The sequence below is a fragment of the Aulostomus chinensis genome, chromosome 10 (genome assembly GCF_037954235.1).
Source record: "Aulostomus chinensis isolate RoL2024-O1b breed Wild chromosome 10, RoL_Achi_v1.0, whole genome shotgun sequence".
In the NCBI taxonomy this organism is placed as follows: domain Eukaryota; kingdom Metazoa; phylum Chordata; class Actinopteri; order Syngnathiformes; family Aulostomidae; genus Aulostomus; species Aulostomus chinensis.
Window position 1 is genome coordinate 736193 of NC_141329.1, and position 23670 is coordinate 759862.

At 49.9% G+C, this 23670-nt stretch overlaps 1 protein-coding gene across 3 annotated transcripts in view; it reads right to left on the reverse strand.

Annotated features, from left to right (window-relative positions):
• Window positions 1–2814: 2814 nt before the first annotated feature.
• kmt2a (lysine (K)-specific methyltransferase 2A) overlaps window positions 2815–23670 on the reverse strand; it is a 40833-nt gene continuing 19977 nt past the window's right edge. Inside the window, exons 10-34 of one of the 3 annotated variants that reach the window (XM_086215349.1) lie at window positions 21744–21839; window positions 21325–21445; window positions 21053–21169; window positions 20656–20840; window positions 20167–20343; window positions 19873–19983; window positions 19602–19675; window positions 16713–16927; window positions 16517–16617; window positions 16303–16440; window positions 16067–16225; window positions 15731–15842; window positions 15541–15619; window positions 14792–14952; window positions 14533–14679; window positions 11794–14416; window positions 9056–11683; window positions 8802–8873; window positions 8493–8719; window positions 8186–8260; window positions 7926–8100; window positions 7421–7528; window positions 7198–7278; window positions 6971–7100; window positions 2815–6883 (exon numbers count right to left, since the gene is read on the reverse strand). In XM_086215349.1, the coding sequence (XP_086071475.1) occupies window positions 6608–6883; window positions 6971–7100; window positions 7198–7278; window positions 7421–7528; window positions 7926–8100; window positions 8186–8260; window positions 8493–8719; window positions 8802–8873; window positions 9056–11683; window positions 11794–14416; window positions 14533–14679; window positions 14792–14952; window positions 15541–15619; window positions 15731–15842; window positions 16067–16225; window positions 16303–16440; window positions 16517–16617; window positions 16713–16927; window positions 19602–19675; window positions 19873–19983; window positions 20167–20343; window positions 20656–20840; window positions 21053–21169; window positions 21325–21445; window positions 21744–21839 (8388 nt within the window). In that variant the 3' untranslated portion in view covers window positions 2815–6607. Of the gene's footprint in view, window positions 6884–6970; window positions 7101–7197; window positions 7279–7420; window positions 7529–7925; window positions 8101–8185; window positions 8261–8492; window positions 8720–8801; window positions 8874–9055; window positions 11684–11793; window positions 14417–14532; window positions 14680–14791; window positions 14953–15540; window positions 15620–15730; window positions 15843–16066; window positions 16226–16302; window positions 16441–16516; window positions 16618–16712; window positions 16928–19601; window positions 19676–19872; window positions 19984–20166; window positions 20344–20655; window positions 20841–21052; window positions 21170–21324; window positions 21446–21743; window positions 21843–23670 lie in introns of all 3 variants that reach the window. The other 2 variants (XM_086215347.1, XM_086215348.1) reach the window with 2 other exon arrangements.

Here is a 23670-nt window from a genome sequence, read left to right on the forward strand (position 1 = left end):
CAATTAGAAAGTGGGATGGGTGGGAGAGGAGGAGCAAGGGAGGGCGCAGAGGAACATAGCTGATGTTCATCCAGCACAAATATGTCTGACACAATGTGACTAAATCAATTGCATAAGAGAGTTTGTGGAAACGCTCCAAAACACACAGTCAGAAATGTTCTGCAGCTGTGGGTCGTCTGAAACTCCTCGAGTCTCACGGCGCTCAACAGGAAGGCACGAGGAGGAGCGTCCAGCAGAGGGACACCTCCCTCTGTGGTTGTTGTGAAGCAGCTGATCCAGGAAGGATCATCCACTCAGTCCTCCCGCCGTCAAGATGTGTCTTTATTGGCCAGGATCTAACCTCCAGGGACCTGGAGGTCACAGCTTCCTTGGATTTGAGACGGCCCCGCCTACCATAAATGGGCATGGCCACAGTGCACTTCGTCTACCTGTGAGGGAAGAAGTTCACGGTCGAGGAGTTAAACTGTTAGAAACAGAGCTCACACCCTGGAGGTCAAGGGTCAAAACTAGACTCAGCGGAAGCAAACACGAGTTGTACAGTTGCCTCCTGCTGCTGCGTTGCTGCTGGAGGTGACGGACGCCTGCTGAGGGAGGGAGGAGGAGGCTGCTGAACAGGAGCAGCAGATGCGAGGCCTGCTTCTCGTTAGCAGCATCAGCAGATTCTGGTGTGAGACGCCAGTTTCCTGTCAGCCCTGTAAACTGCTGCTGCTGCGGGAGGGCCTGGAGGAGCGTGTGGAGGGAGGCGTGGAGGAGTGTGTGGAGGAACGCGTGGGGGGAGGTGTGGAGGGAGGCGTGGAGGAGTGTGTGGAGGGAGGCGTGGAGGAGTGTGTGGAGGGAGGCGTGGCGGAGCGTGTGGAGAGAGGTGTGGCGGGAGGGCGTGGAGGAGCGTGTGGAGAGAGGTGTGGCGGGAGGGCGTGGAGGAGTGTGTGGAGGGAGGTGTGGCAGGAGGGCGTGGAGGAGCGTGTGGCAGGAGGGCGTGGAGGAGTGTGTGGAGGGAGGTGTGGCAGGAGGGCGTGGAGGAGCGTGTGGAGGGAGGTGTGGCAGGAGGGCGTGGAGGAGTGTGTGGAGAGAGGTGTGGCGGGAGGGCGTGGAGGAGCGTGTGGAGGGAGGTGTGGCGGGAGGGCGTGGAGGAGCGTGTGGCAGGAGGGCGTGGAGGAGTGTGTGGAGGGAGGCGTGGAGGAGTGTGTGGAGAGAGGTGTGGCGGAGCGTGTGGAGAGAGGTGTGGTGGGAGGGTGTGGCGGGAGGGTGTGGAAGAGCGTGTGGCAGGAGGGCATGGAGGGAGGTGTGGCGGGAGGGCGTGGAGGAGCGCGTGGAGGGAGGTGTGGCGGGAGGGCGTGGAGGAGCGCGTGGAGGGAGGTGTGGCGGGAGGGCGTGGAGGGAGGTGTGGCGGGAGGGCGTGGAGGGAGGTGTGGCGGGAGGGCGTGGAGGAGCGCGTGGAGGGAGGTGTGGCGGGAGGGCGTGGAGGAGCGCGTGGAGGGAGGTGTGGCGGGAGGGCGTGGAGGAGCGCGTGGAGGGAGGTGTGGCGGGAGGGCGTGGAGGAGCGTGTGGAGAGAGGTGTGGCGGGAGGGCGTGGAGCGCGTGGAGGGAGGTGTGGCGGGAGGGCGTGGAGGAGCGCGTGGAGGGAGGTGTGGCGGGAGGGCGTGGAGGGAGGTGTGGCAGGAGGGCGTGGAGGGAGGTGTGGCGGGAGGGCATGGAGGGAGGTGTGGCGGGAGGGCGTGGAGGGAGGTGTGGCAGGAGGGCGTGGAGGAGCGCGTGGAGGGAGGTGTGGCGGGAGGGCGTGGAGGAGCGCGTGGAGGGAGGTGTGGCGGGAGGGCATGGAGGGAGGTGTGGCGGGAGGGCGTGGAGGGAGGTGTGGCAGGAGGGTGTGGAAGAGCGTGTGGCAGGAGGGCATGGAGGGAGGTGTGGCGGGAGGGCGTGGAGGAGCGCGTGGAGGGAGGTGTGGCGGGAGGGCGTGGAGGAGCGCGTGGAGGGAGGTGTGGCGGGAGGGCGTGGAGGGAGGTGTGGCGGGAGGGCGTGGAGGGAGGTGTGGCGGGAGGGCGTGGAGGAGCGCGTGGAGGGAGGTGTGGCGGGAGGGCGTGGAGGAGCGCGTGGAGGGAGGTGTGGCGGGAGGGCGTGGAGGAGCGTGTGGAGAGAGGTGTGGCGGGAGGGCGTGGAGCGCGTGGAGGGAGGTGTGGCGGGAGGGCGTGGAGGAGCGCGTGGAGGGAGGTGTGGCGGGAGGGCGTGGAGGGAGGTGTGGCAGGAGGGCGTGGAGGGAGGTGTGGCGGGAGGGCATGGAGGGAGGTGTGGCGGGAGGGCGTGGAGGGAGGTGTGGCAGGAGGGCGTGGAGGAGCGCGTGGAGGGAGGGAGCTGTGCAGGAACATGTGGAGGAGTGGCGGTCAGGCCAGCAGGCTCAGGGTGTTTCATTTTACAGTAAAAAGGACTTGAGAACACAGAGGTTCTCCTGGTAGAACAACGAGCTTCAGCGTGGAACCTTGTTACGAATAGAAAATCTCACGCGTGATCGTGAGAACTTTGCCACGGCCATCAGGAATGTTGGAGCTCTGAGGAAACTGGGATCTAAACCCAACAGGGGACCTGGAGCCGGACCACGGATCCAGAACCGTCCCTGTAAACGTGAGAACGCTCCCGCTGTCAGAGAACTATAAACGTGTAGGAGGCAAGGGGGAGAAGTTCCAATGCTTGACCTCGTAGTAACTCAACGACGCCTGCCAATACTGTAAGTCCTACTGTTAGCTGCTGTTGTTAGCGAGTGCTGCTAGCACGTACTCAACTCTTCTGTCCGCGTGCTGCAGGAACCCAGAGAACTCATCAAGACACAAGAACGAGTAAAGGAGACATGTTTATTATTTAAACTATCACTTAAATAAAAAAGTGCATAGAAAATAAACATGATTAGAAACTTTTCTTTTTACACGTATGTACAGCTTTGTTTCCTCATTATACATTCAACCAAGTAGTTTGTGGTTTATTTTCACTGTGGTTTTCCTTCATTTTGTGTGTTGAAGCCGGGAGAAGAAGTGACTGCTGAACTGATGAACGCGTCGCTCCAGAGAGCAGCAGGAGTGCTGATAAGACAAAGGTATATTCAAGGCATAAGACATGAGCCTGATCCGTCCTCGCCGTCCTCGCCGTCCCGCCGTCACACCACACCCACCGAGGCTGACGAGTTCTATACAAGAAACAATTAGAAAACTACAAATACATGTTCAGTACTTGTTCCACCTCTCCAAAACCATGACTTGTAAATAACAATTCAGGGTGGATGTTGCACAAAATAAATAAATTAAAATGTTTTCAACATCATCATCATCATCATTATTTCAGCATTACGACTTTCTCTGAAAACAGTACATGATAAGTACAAAGCGTGGGAGGAGAGCTGCTCGGGAGACGCCACAGGCTTCCAAAAGGACAGCGCCATTTTGGTGGGAACTCAACACTCCTGGTTCGTCTCCACAAACCAAAATCTTAATTTATACCACATCAAGTACGCCGTCTAAAAGTCCCTGTGATAACGTACGATGAAAAACAAACAAACAAACAAACAAACAAAAACAAGAGAAAGACATTCACTACAACAACCAGGGGAAATCAGATAAATGGCTGACCTCAAGAAGTTCACAACCACATTAATACAGTTACACTTCTCATCACATAAAACCGTTCCTTTCCAGAAAGAAAAGAAAAAGAGAAACTGCGACGTTCCTCCCTGATGCAGGAACGTTCACAGGCACAGCAAAGTTGGTACTGGGTATTAATATACAAAAGAATGATGCACGTTAGTTTCTTCTGATAGTACTGTAACACAAAACCATTATAGAGTACATTGAAACATTGCTATTAACCATTATAAATCTGCTGTTTTGCTACTGTAACTAAGTTTGTCTGTCCATTCCATATATTGTATAGATACTAAAGTACAAGAAATTACTATGCATGTTTCCGTATATTATGTATTTATAGTATAGTTACAGGTAATGACGGAGAAGCGCCACTGGTGTGGCCCAGTGAAATGAAGTCCAAAGAAACAACAGAGAGCATTTCCTTATTGTATAGACGCCGTTTAACTGTCCAGGAACCTGCTGACCCGGGGGGCGGGGCTGAGCCCTTGACACCGGGGAACGGTTCCACCTACGCTAGCGGGAACCAGGCTGACTTGCACTGCTGCCGCCATCTTTGAGGTCGAGTCTACGTGTAGTCCAGGTCTACCGTGTGTGTGTGTGTGTGTGGGGGGGGGGGGTATTGGCACATGACTGAACACAAACAGCTGACGAAGCAACAACAACAACAATCTCACATCGGGTGTGAAGAAGATTTTACATTCATTGTTGAGCTTAGCAGCAGAAGCCAGCGCCCAGCCAGCTCACCAGTCTTGGTGGGCGGGACTTTGACAACACCTGAACTGAAAAACAAAGCCAAAGCCAGGTTATGCACACTGTGGTGTGTGTGTGTGTGTGGGGGGGGGGGGGGGGCTGCTGGCATGGTCCCTGCCTGTTGCAGAATAGAGTCAAGTGCACTTTACTGGAGCTTCCAACGTCACCGTCACAGGTGGCGAAGACCCAACCGGCGCTGACTGACCTCTGACCTCTGCCACTATCTGAGCTCGTGATGTCAGCCTGGTCAGTGCCTGCGTCACCACTTTGATTTCACAACAGCAGGAGGGGGCCTCAGCACACAGAGAACATCTGGCAATGTAAAGGGACACAAAGTAATCGATTACAGTCACTGAGAGGAACCAGCCAGTCCTACTGGGTTAGGGTCTGGCGAGGGGGGCTGACTGACCACAGAGGGAGACGCAAGGAGACCAAGAGGTGGATCCACCAATCAGGGCTCACCGTGATGCAGTGGTTCTGAACAGAATCAGGTGTGGCGAATGCTGCTGGCAGCATGAAAGTAAAGGCATCTCTTTGAGGACCAACTGTGAGTGGTAGCAGCAGCCTGCCAGGGACCGGGCCGGGCCGGGCCGGGCCGGGCCAGTGATGGGTGTGGAGACCATAAGGCTGGAGAGAGGAGATCTATCTGCATGGATCAACAATTGAAACTCTCTCAAGTGCATAAGAAAAGTTCATCGGACCGACAGACTGCCGGCCAGAACTGAACTACCAAAAATACAAATAATCATAATAATAATCAACTTCGACCGGGTGAAGAGCGACTGGTGGACTGAAACCGACAGGACCACGCCACAGACCAGCGCCAGTCTTTGGAATCAAAGAAAACATTCAAGCTACAAACCAAAAAACAAAAACGACAACAAAAACAACTTAGAAAAGGCAGCGGAATACAAAACAGAGACCAAGCATTAGTGTCTGTAAACCTCTATTTCCTACAAAAATGACACTAAAATAAATACGACTTCTTTAAAAAATATAAATACCATCATTAAGTGCTATTCACTAGTGAGTGCTTTTAAGTCTTTTTGTAGAAAAATATATATTATTTACATTTATTTTCAAAAGCAAGCATGATATTTCCTTGTCCATGATAAAAAGACAGATAACAGACAAGACTTTAAAAGACCGAATACAAGAAGGAACATTTCAGAATAATGGTGATCACAACAGACCAAGAAAAACACAAGCTGTGAGAAAGGTTCAGTTCCAGGGCGTCATGTTTGGTTCTCTTTGCGGCTGTAATTTGGAACGTGATTCAAAAGTCCCAGCGGATTGAATCAGTCAAACCTGCAACATGGCGCACGTTGCGTGACTCCCTGTGGATCACGGCTCCACCAATCAGTGAATCACACGTCTACTAAAGCACAACAGCAGAGCAGTCCCGGCCCTCGGCCGTCAGTCCACCAGCATCTCTAGCTGCCTTGCTCCCATCAGTAACTCGCCTGCACAGCCACTGAAATGTCCCACTCCAGGGGTCAAATTCACAACGTTGGATGGCGTCGACTGTCACCAACAACCACCAACAACCTTCTTACATCTACGTTTCTCGCCTCCCTTTGCTCCGTCCTGTGGCCGCCGCTCCACCTGCTAACGCTGTCCGGTGTACCTGCCTCCCAGCTGTGACAGAGGGTTCCACTAAATCCCCATGTGGTTCTGAAGGCATCGGGCCACATTCAGACAGGGAGATGAGCATCAATAAAACTCCTGACAGCGGGATTCGTTTTTTACTAAAGAAAGAAATTCTATCAAGCTTCTTCTCTTTTTCTTTCTCGTAAAATTTCTGTTCTGAGTCCCTTCATCAAATTGCACTTTGGTGTAAAATGGAACCAAGTTCTTTGATTTTTTTCTCCTAAGTTTTTAATTTCAGCATTAATGGACCACAACAACTTCAAGAATGACGCATCTTTCTGGAACGCTCGGGAGGATGGGCCAGTGTAAAAAAATGATGGAGGAACAGTTTCTCGTCCGGGTGTAAATAAAGTAAATATTGCAATGAGAAGCGTCACCTGACAGCAGGTGGAACCTCCCGCGCCAAACGGAACTGAGACGAAAAGGAGGCACGTTATGTTTGAATTCTACAAATGGCCCCTCCTCCAACATGGCCCTTCCTGCATATGAGGTGCGACACAGAACCGCGGTCGCTGCCGTGGGCCGCAGCCCTGCAGGGGTTCCCCCCACTCTTCCTTAGTCCTGCAGTCCTCATCAACCTGTTGTCAGTTGAGGAACTTGCGGCACTTCTTCGCACTGCAGTTGCAGGGCAGCTTGTTGCTGGCGTCCTCGATGGGGAACTTGTAGTCGTACGTGAGCTCCTCTCCACAGAAGATGCGGCGAGCGGCAAAGATGACGATGTGCTTCTGGCCGTCCACTGAGATGACCCGCGAGTAGCAGTTGGGCTCACAAGAGTGGTTGATGAAGCGGGCAGCATTGCCGTGCACCGTGGCGTCCACCACCTCGTAGTCGTCGATGCGGAACATGTAACAGCCGATCCCCTTTGGAGAAATAAAGACAGGAGAGGCAGGATTGATGCTTCTGAAGCTCTCTGGTCGTTCTCGTCTGCAGAGGTCCTCCATGCTCACCTTCCCATCATAGTATTTCTCCCGTTTGTCAGTGAGCACAGAGCGAATAACATTTCCGGAGTATTCAATGACCATGTCGCCTGCATCGATGGTCTTCTTGCAGAACAGTCCTCGGCCGTGAATGGGAGACCTGCCAATCAAAAAAGCTGATGTTTTGTGACCATTCCATTTTGAATACCTGTGTGTCGTCACGCGTGTCACGATAACAAGTGTCGAGCAGATCTAACCTGTAGACCCCGATAGTTTCCTTGGAGGTGGTCCTGAGCCGCTTGAACCTCTCAGCCAGTGGAAGCTCCATCGACGCCCGTCTGCAGCCACAGCAGCAGAAACACATTTTACAGAAACATAATTTCTCTGTGTTCTAAAAATACAACATGAAAGCAGATTTGAAGACTGGTCGTTCTCCAAGCACAAGTGCTATCATAGCGTTTGGTCTTCAGGGTGACTGACCTGGCAGTCCTCAACTGTCCCTCCTCATTATCATCATCCTGCGGCTTGTACTCAGGAGGCTGGCGGTGTTTTGAGGCCAAGAAATTGAACATGTCAAAAACAGACCTCCTGGAAGGCACACAAGTGGAAAGGATTGAAATCAGAGATGAGGACTTTATAATTCAGAATATTCAATATTGCAGGAAAGAAAATTATTGCTGGGAAGACGACTGGCCGCTCTCCGGCAGGTCGGCCCAGTGAAGGAGCAGTCTACTGACAGTGCGTCCCTGGATAAGCAGCACGACATGGAAATATGAGGTCATCATCACACAGTTATTATGTGCTGAAAGTGCTGTAAAGAACTCCACCTCTTTTCTACACTTTTGACTTTTAAACAACAGATCCAAGTGCCTCCGGCTAAAGAAAAGTTACAGCCAACAAAGACAAAGGATTTTTCAAAGGTATGTGGAACCTGCCAGGAGAGCGGTTCTACAAACAGCTCCAACAATGAGGGTCCTGTCCTCACCTGTGGTGGATCTCTGCACGTGCTGAGCCATGGGGGTTGATGGGTGGTTCGTCGGTCTCCTCTGGTTTGTGGAAACGGAAGCGGTAGCTCCGACAGTGTCTAGAGCCGTAGAGCTGCTCCAGTAGGAAGATCACCGCCTCATGGACGACTCCCAGCATCCTCAGTCCGTTCACACCTGAGAGGAGAGGAGGAACCGGCCCACAGTGAGAAAACAGGACTGTGGAATGGTTTTATTTTGTGGTCGGTTTGTGGTCCGCTACCTTCAAAAGAGACCTGTTGGAGTTGAGCGTTGGAGCGAGCTTCCTTCACCTTATCAGTCAGCGACTTCCAAGCTTCTACAGAGAGAGAAGATGGTCACTCTGTTCCCTCCACTGTGATTGGTTACACCGAATCAGCAGTTCTATCACAGTCCATGCTAGCGTGACAGTTAGGAAATCAGATGCATTTTTGGTCAAATAATCTAGTGTGATGTTCCAAATGGTCAAATTGGAGCAGCCACAATATCCACAGGGAGACATAATTGGCATTAGATATTCTTTCCAGTGGAATATCAGCAGACATTCTCACCCTCGATACTCTCGCAGCGGATGTGGAAGCCATCCTCACTGCAGATTTCAAAAATGATGCCCTTCCTAGGTTTGCTTTCCAACTCTGTGTCCTTGCTGCCGCCGTCCTGGTCGGGTGCTGAAACCACTGGAACATAACCCGCTCCTTCAGCTGCTGATGACTCGTCCTTCTCCACAACTTTCCCCGGTAAAACTGAACCCTCAGAAGTCTTCTTTTTTCCAAGCACACTGGAGACGGTTAAAAGAAAGCATTAGAAGACTGTGGAACAGTGAGCATGGAGATGGGGGGAAAAGGCGGATGACCTCATACCTCCTGTTGGTGGCCTTGTCAGGGGGCTTGCCAGTGTCCATGGGCTCAGGTGAGCTCAGGTCTTTAGAACTGCTGGCAAAGAAGATGAGGATGAAAACGAGAATATCGTCTAGGAGTTTTATAGTTGGAATTAGTCAAGGTGGGATATTTCACCCGACAAAATCAGTGCAACATTTTCCTATTTCTTCATGTCAACAGAAATAAATCCAGCACACAAAATAAAGCTCAAGCAGCCAAATGAACAAGCATGTCACCTTGGGCTGGATGGGAGTCGTCCCGCGGGGTTGCTGTGATGCTCCTGAGACACCTTGAGCTTTTTCCCGCCGCTCACATCTGGACTCTGTCTGGTCCTCTTGGCTTTCTGCTTGCCCTTTTCTGCCCTTGAAGCAGCTGCTGACACCACGACAGTGGAATTATGTGGCCTTTGTTCTGAGGATCTGGAAATGGGAGTTGTTCTGCTGCTTTGGGAGTGTGAAGTCTGTGTTTGGGTGAACACGCCAACAACACGTCCTTTGGCTGGGCTTAAAGGTGTAGCAGGAGCTAAAGTAACAGCAGTGTTTGGACCCGAGTCCACAGTTTGAGCTCTGTTAAAAGGCTGAGACTGATGCTGTATGTGGATGTTACTGCCCTCTGTCTCTCCTTGCTGGTTCACAGCCATGCTGATGGACTGCTGGGAGGGTAGCACACAGATGCTGCTGGCAATAGACGTCTGGACAGGTGACCCCAGCTGTGACATCAGAGGAGCTGCCCCTGCGGACTGAAGGACCACTGGCTGATCGGACAGGCCCAGCCCGTGAGGGCCTGCCTTAAACAAGAGACTGCTGATTGGCCCTGTGATCTCAGAGCTGAGGACAGGGGTAGAGAGGGAGACGGATCCTGAAGCCAGAAGGCCAGTACCACTAGGGGGCACTGACACAACATTTAAAACAGACTGACTGGGGTTGAGGCCAGAGACTGAGCAAGGTAGAAGGTGGGTGGAGGAGTCATGACCCAGGATGCCAGGCTGGGCAGGACTAGGTATCCTCTGCTGAAGGAGAGTAGTGGGATCCAAGTACATAACCCCTCCTGATTTTGGTCTCTTGATAATATTGGGGACCTTGCGCTGGGAGTTGGAGAGGGTGCTCAACTCAACTAGGCTGCCAGGTTGGCCAGGAATGCTAGCGGTAATCTGAGGAGATGACAGGTTGATGAGGGTCATGTTAGGGGGGCCAACATCAGACGGGGCCAGAGTGGGTTGACTGCGTGAGCGGGCCAATTTTTTGTTTTTTCTTGGCAAGAGACGAGAAATAGGCCTCTTCTTGCCATGAGCCGAAGCAAGTATAGTTGGGGAAGTAGCGAGAGAGGAGGGGCTGGACACTATGGTAACACTTGGACCCAACTCATGTGGCCGGCCGGCCTCAGAGACCAAAATCTGGGACTGGTCATGAGACTGTGAGGGCAACCCAATGAGAAGCCCTGAGGTGGTGCTTGGAATTCCAGTCTGGAAGCCTGTCTGAGTGGCTCCACGAAATGTATGAATTTGGGAAGAGTGGGGCATAGTTCCCAGGACCTTGCCACCAGCAGGAAATATTGGCTGGGCCGGGGATAAACCAGTGTTCAACCCTGTGGTGAGTGTCATGGAGCCCAACACAGAGCTAGTGTCCATCACTCCTGTGGCACTAATTTTCTGTGTGACTCCGTTGGGGACAGTCTGAAGGACATAGAGGGGCTGGAACTGCTGATTGACTACAATTAGTTTGTCAGGGCCCGGTTTGATGACAGCTGGGCTAGAGACTTGAGGCTGGGATGGTCCTGGGCCAGGGACCGGACCAGGGCTGCCTGCTGCTGAAGCTGATGTGGGGAGGTACTTTTGGCTTTGAAGAGGCAAGGAGGGAGAGCTTGGCAAACCAGGAGTGACAGAATTCCTCGGAACATCCTGAGTGACTGGAGTTTCAACCACTTGGCCAATAGCAGGGCTAGGAATAAACTGCTCAGGAGTCATGTGACCTTCAGTGACTTGTGTATCCCTGTTTCTCAAAGTGGCAGCATCAAGTTGATTCTCTGATGGCGACACACCTGCCCCAGCTCTTTTCTTGTCCCCATTCTTCTCTCCACTGATGGTCTCTGGATCAGATGTCAAGCCCAGCATGGTGCGGTCAGAGGTGTCGGGGATGAGGCTCCCGGAGGTATGGTTCTGACTGGTGCTGACTGAGGGACTGCGGGTGGTCAGGACAGAGAGGTCGGAGGGCAGCTCCAGAGGAAGATAGGGCTCCTCAACTGAAATAGAGCTATTCACGCTACTTTCCACAACCCCTCCACTCTCGGCACTGGGCAGTGGCTGGGAAAAGTCTTCAAACAAAATATCTTTGCGCCGGTTGACATCCACACCGACATAGCCCTCATCCAGCAGCAGCTCGGAGGAGGAAGGCTCAGGCTGCTGGCCCAGGGCCTGCATTGACATGGAAGGTGTGTTCAGGACAAACTCCATGATGTCTGATGGCAAGATGTTACCGCAGTCATCACTGTTGTTGTTATCAGAGTCTGACTTAAGCAGGTCTGTGCTGAGGGACAGCTGGGCTTCCAGAGGATCCTGACTTTGTGGCTGGGACTTGACCCCGCTTCCTATAGCGAGACAATTTTCCTTTTGGTTCTTCCTACCTTCTCGTGTGTTACTGCTTACTGCTCCTGTTGCACCGCCTCTGCTGTCAGCCTCCTTGCTTGATTCGTGAGAGTCCAGTTTCTCGGCGTGCCTCTCCCTAGCCCTTCTCTTAGGAGTGCTCTTCTGTGGGGTGGAGGAGGACGTGGCTGTGGTGGTTGTGGTGCTGGTGGTGCACATGCTTGTGTCGCTCTCTGAGCCATCATCAATTCCATCAAGTTGCCCTATATGCTGCTTGCCCAAAGTCCTGTTGAACAAAGCCACAACAATGTCAGAAAGTAACCAAGATTGAAAATAATGGCAAATGCCAACTGATGCTACACTTAAATATATACTTCGTTCATGATATGTACTTACAAAGCACTCAGCATGTCTTCTTCAGCTTTTCCTTGCGCCCTCTGTTGCTGCTGCTCCTCATCTTTAAGAAAGCGCTGAAGCTGGGAGCCTCGCCCCAAACACTGATCTATGCCTTCTATGGATGGAAGCCCCTCACCGGGGTTAATAATTGTTCGTGTGAAGTTATAGTAATAAGGGTCCTTGACCCTGTGTTTCATGCCGCTGTCCTCATCCTCTCCACTGTCCGCTGATGAAGAGGAGGTGCTCATGTCATCTGCTCCATCCACTTGCCCCTCAGCTGACTTCTTCCGCCCACCGGTCCTCCTCTTAACCACGGCTCCGGATCCATCTCCGCCGCCGTAGAAGGGAAGGTCCTCTTCACCGTATGAGCGAACCCCATAGAAAGGTGTAAGTCCAAAGAACATGTTAGAGCGTGCACGGGCACTGCGTCGAGGGTAGCGTCGCTTTGCTGACCCTGATCCATCGCTGTCCTCCTCATGTTTATCGTCCATACCTCTGTCATGGTCATCTTCTGGACCATCAGCCTCATCCTCAGTGCCTTGAGAAAGGAGGCTGTGATGGTCTCTGTGCTCGCTGCGCGGATGATCTTTGTGCAAATCTTCCTCCTCTGTTGGGGTTTGGGTGTCGGATTCAGAACTGTCACTACTGCTGGCAGAGGGTGAAGAGAAGAGGGCTGAGCGGGCGGAGCGACGGGTCCCCTGGCCAGCAGGAGAGACAGTGGAGGTAATGGTTGTCGGACTGGAAGAGGAAGTACTGCCGACGTTTGCGGTGCCATTAGAGTCAGTCTTAATATCAGTATTTGGAGGGGTTACAGCAGGGGCTTTAACCGGTTTCTTTTTCTCTCTGGAGGACAATGGCAACTGGTTACTTGTTGGTTTGGTGTGAGACTGAGAAGACGTCTTCACGCCTTTCTCTGGTGCTACACCAGCCTGCTGGAACATGTCCACACTGGAACTGGTCATTCTCTCATGACAGGAGAAAATTTCTCTGCCCTTTGAGGATGACCTCTCTCCTCCCTGATTCTCAAGCTTCTCCCCTTGACCCTTCCCATGGGTTTTGGTGCTGCCTCCTTGTGTCTGAGCTTTACTATTGCTGTTGGTGTGAGAAGTGGGGTTTGTAACATGTGTGTTGGAGCTGCCTGTAGCTTTAGTGTTATTGTTGAGAAGAGGGGCTTTGTTGCTGTTGTTACTGTTTTGCAGACTCTTCTCCCGTTCATGGTCTTTGGACAACTCTCTGTTGCCTCTTGTCTTGACTTTGGGGTGTTTGTCTTTGGCAGCAGGGGTTGCAGCTGGGGACACCAGTTGCATGGAGCTTCGTTTGACAAGGTCATCTTCTGCTGGTGCCCTTGACAGCCAAAGAGGCTTCAAGGCTGCTGCAGTGGCTGGACCCGATGAGTAATCGATATTCGATTTACGTGCAGTCATCCTCTGAAATGAAGGCTGTGGGGAGCATGATTTCCCAACAACTGTGTCCTTATGGAGTGACGATGGCATTACATTTCCAGTGCCACTACCACTTTCCTTCCCTGAGTTGGGTTTGTCCTTAGATTGGATAATGCTGGAGAGGGGGGTAGACCGGTGATGAGGCAGTAAACTTAGGTTTGCAGAAACATTCTGGTCTTTGCCTCCGTGCTTTCCTTGCTTATCAGCCTGCTTGCTGCTGCCACCTCTCTGCTGACTTGTTAAAACAGCAGTGCCCACAGGAGGGGAGGACTGGCCTGAGCCTGCAGGGGCCCGTCTGGGGCTCTTACTTTCACCTCCAGCCTGTTTGGACTGACTACTAGGATCGCCATCTTTCCCTGAGCCAGTGTCTTTGATTCTGTCTGTGCTTCTATAACTGGACTCTCTCGAGGGGGGTCTACCCTTGTCAGAGTCTCTGCTAGATGATCTATCTTTCCCTGCTTCTCTGCTGTATTGTCTTTGCTTCACACAGTCCTTTAAATCTCTACTGAGTGGCTTGGCTTTTTCATTGTCCTTACAGCTGGGATCTCTGGAGGAGGATTTGCTCTTGTCAGCCTCTCTATTGCTTGACTCTCTGCTGGCATGTTTCCCCTTCTCAGAGTCTCTGATTACTTGTCTCCCCTTCTCTGAATCTCTTAAAGGGTCTCTCCTGAGAGGTCTTCCCCTCTCTGTTTCTTTCAGACCTGAATCTTTACTCTGTGGTTTCCGCCTTTCTTGCTCTTTGGCTGGTGGTTCTCCCTTCTCAGAGTCTTTTTGTCCAAGGTCTCTGGATGTTCTATTCCTATCGAAGTCCTTGGAGGCTTGGTCTCTACTTGACACTCTTCCCTTGTCAGCGTTTCTCAACCCTTGGTCTCTAGATGACTGAGATCTACTTCTGTCAGCGGTGAACAGTCTCCCTCTGTCGTCGTCCCTCTCGATTGACTCTTTGTTGGGGTGTCTGGCCTTTTCAGGGTCTCTGGCAGGTGAGGGGATCAGGGGAGGAGGTGAGGTAAGGGGTCGTGACAAAATCTGACGAGGTGAGGTTACCCCTCTCTGTTTGTGCAGCTGGACAGGAGAGAGAGAGGGGGAGCTGTGGCGTCTGGAGTCAATATTCCTTATGCCAGGGTTCAAGAGGGAGTCTCCAACTGCCAAGATCTCATGACTTTGGGGCTGAGAGGAACCTCCTAAAAAAGAAAGTACATGTAAATACAAATGTACAGCTTTGAAATCACAGGACTCCTTTCTCAAACCCCACAAATTATGACTACTTAAGACATATCGCAGGTATGTATATTTGTACCTGGAAAAGGGATTGGCCTGGGTCCTGAAGAGCGCTGGCAAGGTGGATAGCTGGGGTGACGGTTCCTGGTGTAAACCCTGAGCTTGGGGGTGTTAGCAGGGGAAAGAGTGTCTGAGCGCCTTGGAGACTCAAATGGATCAGGAAAATCTTGATTTGAGAAAAAAAAAAAAAGAGAAATTGACAAACATGTTGTACTTTCAAATATGGAATACGTGTAGTGTGGTTCCTGCAAACAGAGTGTAGACAGAGTGTCGGTTACCTGCTATAGGAGGAGGGCTGTGTGCTATCGTACGATTCTCTTCAGGAGCCATCGTGCTCTTCAGCTCAGACTCTACCACTGGAGGATGGCAAACAAGTATCCTACAGGTATACACACAGCGTTTTCGAGCATCTAAAGTACTCCAGTACACCCTGGAACACCTGGAAACAAGGAATTCATTCAGTATTACCAAACAGACCTGGCCATGGCAAGCTCCGGTAACAATTAAATCAGATATATACATTAATCACTAACACTGGTTAGAGGACAAGGACACGGTGTAGAATGGAATGGTTGATTTTTAATGTATTCGAAATGATTTATAGTTGAGATCCATGTTTATTTGCTGGACGTCATCTTGTTCCCTATGTATCTTGGAGCATGTCTGCCACCTGCACATCAGCATGGCAGACATGAACACATGAAACATTTCTAAGTCAAAGTGTTGGCGTGCGAGTTCCTGTGTAGATTGTGAACCTGGGATAAAAATGGGGGATTGTAACACCAACAGAGAATATAACAAAATACTAGTACTAATAATATGTGTCAAATTCATCTCAGAATACTTCATTTTGTGTTTAAGATGAATTACAGTCAAAAGACAAGTGTAGTGTTGTTTATGCACCAATTGCTGGCTAGGGAGCAGAATCAGACTCTCAGCACGTGACAGAAACATATAAATGAAGAGACAACAACTTAAAATAGCAAAAAAACTTTAAGAAAGCTGACAAATAAATACTTATACTTACTGGTATCCTACGGGAAAGAGTTTGCGTTCACAATCTGAGAGTTCAGTCAGTACCCCCAAACAGTCGATGGCCATGGAGCCTATTGAACACAGCATGCCTTTAATACCTTTAAATGAGCATTGAGGACATGTGGCAACACATCAAGCACACAGCAAGACAGACTGTCCTCCTCCTCCAGCAGCCACCCTACCGATCATCATGTGGACATTGTCAGGCTCCAGTCCCGCCATCCACTTTCTCCTGAGACTGAGTCCCTCCAGGTCAACCAGGATCCTGCGAGTCACCTCAAAACCTGAGACCACCTGGGGAGAAATGCACAAACTCAAGTAAAATGAGGCAGAAATTCAAATTGCAGCTGAACAACATGGCCGTATGTATGTGTGTGTGTGTGTGTGTATATATATATATATATATATATATATATATATGTATATGTGTGTGTGTGTGTGTGTGTGTGTGTGTGTGTGTGTGTGTGTGTGTGTGTGTGTGTGTGTGTGTGTGTGTGTGACTGATGCCATGTTCTTACCGCTCCCTTGATTAGGTCCCTGTGCTTTGGACAGTAGACTTTCTTGTCCTCCAGGAAGACGCAGTGGCACTGGCGGGCACACATGAAGTGGTAGTTACTGGTGCAAGAGGTCAAGCAGCAACCGACGGTGGCGCCTGGCTTTTGACACGTCTCGCATTGCTGAGTAGAAGCACATGGATGTCAGGTGCATCTCTGACACAAAGACACTTTATACAGAACTGGAAGACTGGTCTTACCAGCTGTCTTCCCCTGAGAACAGCGATGTGTACATTTTTCAGAGAGCCATCATCATCCTCAAACACCTCAGCAGACCAAAGGGCACAGTTCACATGGGTCCACTCATTCTGACCCATGTACAGCAACCTGCCACCCTCCTGAAACACACAGCATCTTATAAATGACACACTCAACCCTGTGTGTTTCACCTGGCTCATCAGATCTGTTACTCACATTTGTGTTCTCGTCTCCATATTTTAGACACAGGGCACATTGCCTGTTATCACTAATGCCTGGAGGAGGAGGAGGAGGAAGCTCTGGGCTGTCTTCACCATCTGAACAGAAAAGAAGTGATGGTGGAACATCAGAAACCTATCAGTGATGAGATGGTCTGCAGCCTGTGTGAGCACATATTTTAAGTTTACCTTACCTGGTAGAAGTGGAGGTGGTGGGGGCAGAGATGGAGGAAGAGGAGGAGGAGAGGCTGGAGAGTCTTGCTCACTGGGGGTCTTAGGCCGAGGAGCTGGGATAATCTTTTTCATGAGGTGGGGGTGCTCAGCACGGGAGAGCTCCTGTCTCTCCTGCCACTGGGCGTAGTTGTGGTCAAGGGAAGGCGGCAGCACAGCGTTGGGAAGGAGACCACTGCTGTGAACGTCAATCCACACGGACAGTTACTGCTGGTGCTCCTACTACCGAGTAGTGTTCTTACATCTAAACAATACTGAGCACAAGTCAAACCTCAGACCAATGAGCCATCAGGTTATGGAGAGCAACACCTCATCAAAACAGTTTCCATCACAGCCTCAAGCTGATGTGGAACAACAACTACAAATGACACCGATGTCCTCATGTAAGATCATGAACTGATCATGAACTGAAAAACCCACGTGTTTGACAGAGGTTACTCTTATTCTGAAGATTGCATGTGTTAGAAATAGTGCTGGCAACATAAAAACATTTTCAACTAATTAATTATAGAATAAAAAAATACTACTACGAGTAAATGCTGTTAACCACCTTTGGTTTTGTATGTCAAGAGCTGTGAATAACCACTAGAGGGAAGCAATGGGCCTCAGTGGCGTCTTGTTGCCGGACAGTAAAGAAGAAGAGGGCGCTCCCACTCATCACGACCAGGCTCAGTGGTGAAACCACGACAGAGGCGAACCTTGTTGTTACTGACAGCACAACTGTGGTCTGAGATGCTCATGCTTGTGATGGTTTGGTTCATCAGTGTCTTTGAACAGAAGAACAGTCTTCTGACAGATGGTAAATAAAAAGATTCTGACTTCTAAAGTTGATCTATTCTTTGTTTCACATATTTACCAAAATGTATTTGAATTGAAATATTTTCAATGCTTATTAGCTTAAATGTTTGGATGGCCAGACAAGGGGGGGGGGGGGCACCCACCCAATAATCAACCCAGGAAGTTTCCAGCTCAAATTCTCCTGGTCAAGGTGCCAGCGAGGTAGGATCAATGGTGCGATGTGTGGTTTATGTTTTCTCATCAAGGCATTTATTGATCCAATAACAGCTCAGAGATCCACTCGATGGATCATTTGTTTCTTGGGCGGAGGTTTGATACACAACACAACAGACCAAACTCACAAGTAAACCACAATCAGACCACAAATATGAATCAAAGAGCCTTCGAGTGAAATGTGACACTGTTCCAGTTCACCTCCCTCGAAGCCTGGAGACAATAAATGATCTGGGAGGGTTAATAGCCAGAACGAGTGAGTGTGTGCGTGTGTGTGTGTGTGTGTGTGTGTGCGTGTGTGTAGTGACACTTTACCATCCATCTACAAAGTAAAGATTCATGTTGCATGACAGGGATACAGAGAAGGACTGAGGAGCCCATCGTGCCTGTAAAGAGCATCCATTATTCAGCGGGATCGTTTTATTCTAAAGCATTGATGTGAGCGTGCTCATCAATATCTGCTCCGCTCCACGAGAACACTCCAGATCAGACCACCACCACGACAACCAAGCCTCTATGGGGGTTTCTTGAGTTTATCCTGAGGAGGTTTGTGGGGAGCTGGAGCCAATCCCAGCAGACACCCTGACACTGCAGCCTGTGCACCACAGTGGTGACCAACATGTCTTCTACACGTCACACCAGAAGGTAAATTCACAGGCCGGGAGGTCTTCCACTCTCCTTGTTTGGGTCAGCGTCGACAAGCAAAGCATCATTTTGGTGTGTGTGTGTGTTTGCATTCATACATGGACAATCTAGAGTCACCCTGATCTACATGTACTCAGTCCACAGGAGCCACGCAGGCACACAAACTGCCAGGTCCAAACCCAGAACCTCCTGGCTGAGGCAGCAGTGCTGCCCCTGCCCCACTGTGCCTCCCAGATAACCATCATCTTCGCATTGTTTTGTGTTGTCTCTGGACCTCTGAAAGGTCTTACTAATGACTCTGAGCTTAGGGTCAAGTCTTAGCCTCTGACATTCACCTTCACTGAAACTAAACGTCACTTGACTCTGACTGAAGCTACAGTCGAAGACCTGGGGAATCCACTTTGTTGGTCTCCTCCCTTTGGTTACTGAGGCCCTTTAAAAGAGTCCCAGTCTTAAGTCCTCGACCTCATGGGCCAGGAAGTGTTTCTCAATGTTGACCATCACACAACTGTCGAATGAACTGGTCTGAGTGACAGAAAGCTAGCAGCAGTTATGGTGGTGGAGGTGGTCTCCCCGTATGGTGATCCACCCGTCTGCCATGGCCGATCTGCCTCTGGAGGGGCCATCATGTGAAACACTCATCTTACCTCCTGGCTAGTATTTTTACTAAGTATCTCAGAGGTTGATGGTACCAGCAGCCCACACATTTTATAAATATTAGCTCACTGCTCTTCAGTTCCCTCCTTCACACAGATGATGGTATAGCTTCTCCTGGAGAAACCACATCTGACTCTTCATGTCAGTAATTACAGAGCGACGGTTCTTCTCCCCACGGTTCAGGCTGGGCTCACATTACATCAGTATGAAACTCCACTGGAGTGCAACACATCCCTCACACAGAGTTTATTAAATAACTTAACTTTGCCTTTTGTTCTTGTGCCTGATTTTCTTACTGTTCAACGAACACAAGTGTGATTCTCAGACCACTCTCTCAAATGATTAGGGCCTGAGCCCGAAGGTACTTCGGGGCAAAGACCCTCTTGAGTTTGCTCGTTACATCATGAGGTTGTGAAAAGAATCCAACAAACAAAAAGATGGCTTCAATAATTACAAGTATGAACAGATGGAAACTTTACACTGAGCACAGTGCAGGGAGTTCAGTCTCCTGCACTGACTCCGGTGTGGCACACACTCACTTGGAAGAAACCTTTTGCCTTTCCCAGAACCTGGACTCTGTTGCTTTGAACCATGGGAAGATTCGGCCCATTTGCTGCAACAGAAATCATTGAAGACAGAAACAAAAAACACGTGTGTCAGTGACTTGACCACATCCTAGTCTATGCTCCAAATACATGATCAATCCATGTCAAAGTTTACGAATCATGTCGAAAAACTTGATGAACAGGCTTGTTTTGGTTTTACCGAAGCTATGAGAACTCAGTTCTACAGTTGATCGGAGTTTCTAACCTGGATGAAGTAAGACTTGACCATACTGTTGGCCTTCCTGCTCTCAGGCTGGCCACAGTCACCGTTGATGGCTGTCTGAATGATTCGTGCAATATCATCACTGAAGTCCAGCTGAAAGAAACACATGTAGACTTTCCTGTACCCTGAGTCCTCAAAGCATCCTCCACTCTCAAACTCTTGACGCTGAACAGCAAATGAACACTGATGGAAACATCTTTAACAGAATAGATGCAGCATCACGGGGGGGGGGGGGACTAACTAACTCTAACTAACTCAAGAGGAAAACTAACTTACCACTGACTTGTAGTGGCCCTGATCCATCTTCTTCTCTACAGACTCCAGGTCTGGAGGCAGGTCGCTAGAGGGTGGGGGGGTGACTTCTGTTAGGACTGGAGGATCCGGACCCTCGGGGGAACGACGGGATGGGAGGCTCTCCTCTGTCTCTGGGTTCAGCTCTGGAGGCTTCACCGCCTGTCACAAGCCCAGAAAGATTCTTTTTCAGTTTAATGGTGAATTTATTTGCTCACTTAGTTTGAGCTTCTACATGAATCCTTCTGACTGGGTCATCTGGATGCTTTCATCAGTGGAGCAGCACCATAATAATGCCACTCTTGAAAGGATAATGGAGATCAAATGAAAGAATGAATATATAACCATCCTGTCTATGAAACACCGATGAAGAACCTCAGCGTCTCATACTCAAACTGCTGTGTGGCAGCACGTCTGATTGGAGGAAACAAACAGAAACAATCCTCAAGGGCTGTGACAGAAGAATCCTCGCACCTGTCTGTAGCGTAACAAGTGCGTGGATGTGCGTGAGTTGAGCAGTGCAGTGAGGACATGGCGGATGCAGCCCTGGAGCTGCCTCTCCAGTGCTGTTCGCCACTCAGCTGGTTGCCGTTCAGTGCATTTGGTACATGTGTAGGCAACGCTCTCCGCCAGCTTGGACAGCAGCTCGTACATTTCATCTGAGGGACAGTGAGAGATGACGGGTCAAGATACGGCACGTAATAAAATTTCAGACCATTTTGAAAACTCATCAACATGACAACCTTCTCATTACAGGCACTTGCTGCACAGACACTGACAGGACAAATGATGAGCTAAACCCTAAATCAAGGGCCCTACTTGGAGCAGATCTGTACTTCACTATTCTTCCACCTTTCTGAGCTTCTCTCACCTGTCAGATTCTCACATTTGGCATGAACCCAATGCTTGCAACGGCCACACTGCATCATCTTGCTGTCGTAGTCTTCATCATCGCCACAGTTCTTGTCACAAAGTGGACAAAGGTTCCCTGTGATAGAAGATGACAGCATGTTAGCACTTATAAGCTTTCTAGATTCAAATATTTCTCTTTAATAGTTGGCACTTTTCTCTGAGTCTCCTAAACACAGGTTTTAGTCTATCAAGTCTCTCCTTTGAATACACATTGTTTTACTGGCTACTCACCTTTAGCAAAGAGTTTGGCACAGTCATGACACATGGAGAAGTCATGTGACCACTGGGCGTCCCAGGACTTCCCAGGTTTAGTGGCTCCACAACTCTTGCAGCGCACACACTTGGTGCAAATCTGAAAACAAAAACCACACCAACAAGCTGGTGACTACACGAGTGAAACTTGCAAGCAGGTGTGTAAAGAACATGAATGGTGTAAGAGTGACGCTGTGAGAGGAGTCAAATGTTTCCACCGCCACCGAGAAGCCAGTCGATAGATTTCACACTGTTGTGAGAAGCTGGATAAATGTGTGAACAAAAGGAGAGGCTAAAGAAGAATGTGTGAGCGCAACGCAAAGGTCTGTGACAGTTCAGTGGACATGGTGGTGAGAAGCTGGTGAGGGTCTCTGAGAAAGCATGGAGAGCATTCATACCCAGAGTCTCTTCTTTTTGGTGGGTCTTGTAGGGTGGTTGGGACCCAGGCACTCCGGGTGATAGCTGTTACGGCACTTATCACACTCTAGCAGCTGCTGCTGCAACCAGAGATCAGAAGTAGGATGACATCACTTAAATATCAAACAGCATCCGTCAGTCCCAGCAAACCACAGCGCAAGTTAGCAACAAATGCCATCTAGTTAACATGACCAGCTGCAACCCAATGACTTCGCTGTAACATTACAGTGGATTGGTAACCTCAGTTCTCCCTGCAGCGTTCGGTCAGGCACAACTATGATGGACGGACATATTTTTCTGTGGCATGACAACAGCTTTTTTTTCTAACAGTAGAATGGAGCCAGAGCCTTCAGCTATCAGTCTCTCCTCCTTTCTATCTCTTTATCTCTGTCCCTCTCTTTCCTTCTGTCTCTCTGTCTTCCTCCATTCTCTGTCTTTGTCTCTGTCCATCAGTCTCTCCTCCTTTCTATCTCTTTATCTCTGTCCCTCTCTTTCCTTCTGTCTCTCTGTCTTCCTCCATTCTCTGTCTTTGTCTCTGTCCATCAGTCTCTCCTCCTTTCTATCTCTTTATCTCTGTCCCTCTCTTTCCTTCTGTCTCTCTGTCTTCCTCCATTCTCTGTCTTTGTCTCTGTCCATCAGTCTCTCCTCCTTTCCATCTCTTTATCTCTGTCCCTCTCTTTCCTTCTGTCTCTCTGTCTTCCTCCATTCTGTCTTTGTCTCTGTCCATCAGTCTCTCCTCCTTTCTCTCCCTCTTTATCTCTGTCCCCCTCTTTCCTTCTGTCTCTCTGTCTTCCTCCATTCTCTGTCTTTGTCTCTGTCCATCAGTCTCTCCTCCTTTCTCTCCCTCTTTATCTCTGTCCCTCTCTTACCTTCTGTCTCTCTGTCTTCCTCCATTCTCTGTCTTTGTCTCTGTCCATCAGTCTCTCCTCCTTTCTCTCTCTTTATCTCTGTCCCTCTCTTTCCTTCTGTCTGTCTGTCTTCCTCCATTCTCTGTCTTTGTCTCTGTCCATCAGTCTCTCCTCCTTTCTCTCCCTCTTTATCTCTGTCCCTCTCTTTCCTTCTGTCTGTCTGTCTTCCTCCATTCTCTGTCTTTGTCTCTGTCCATCAGTCTCTCCTCCTGTCTCTCCCTCTCTTTCCTTCTGTCTGTCTGTCTTCCTCCATTCTCTGTCTTTGTCTCTGTCCATCAGTCTCTCCTCCTTTCTCTCCCTCTTTATCTCTGTCCCTCTCTTTCCTTCTGTCTCTCTGTCTTCCTCCATTCTCTGTCTTTGTCTCTGTCCATCAGTCTCTCCTCCTTTCTCTCCCTCTTTATCTCTGTCCCTCTCTTTCCTTCTGTCTCTCTGTCTTCCTCCATTCTCTGTCTTTGTCTCTGTCCATCAGTCTCTCCTCCTTTCTCTCTCTTTATCTCTGTCCCTCTCTTTCCTTCTGTCTCTCTGTCTTCCTCCATTCTCTGTCTTTGTCTCTGTCCATCAGTCTCTCCTCCTTTCTCTCCCTCTTTATCTCTGTCCCTCTCTTTCCTTCTGTCTCTCTGTCTTCCTCCATTCTTTCTTTGTCTCTGTCCATCAGTCTCTCCTCCTTTCTCTCTCTTTATCTCTGTCCCTCTCTTTCCTTCTGTCTCTCTGTCTTCCTCCATTCTCTATCTTTGTCTCTGTCCATCAGTCTCTCCTCCTTTCTCTCCCTCTTTATCTCTGTCCCTCTCTTTCCTTCTGTCTCTCTGTCCTCCTCCATTCTCTGTCTTTGTCTCTGTCCATCAGTCTCTCCTCCTTTCTCTCCCTCTTTATCTGTCCCTCTCTTTCCTTCTGTCTCTCTGTCTTCCTCCATTCTCTGTCTTTGTCTCTGTCCATCAGTCTCTCCTCCTGTCTCTCCCTCTCTTTCCTTGTGTCTGTCTGTCTTCCTCCATTCTCTGTCTTT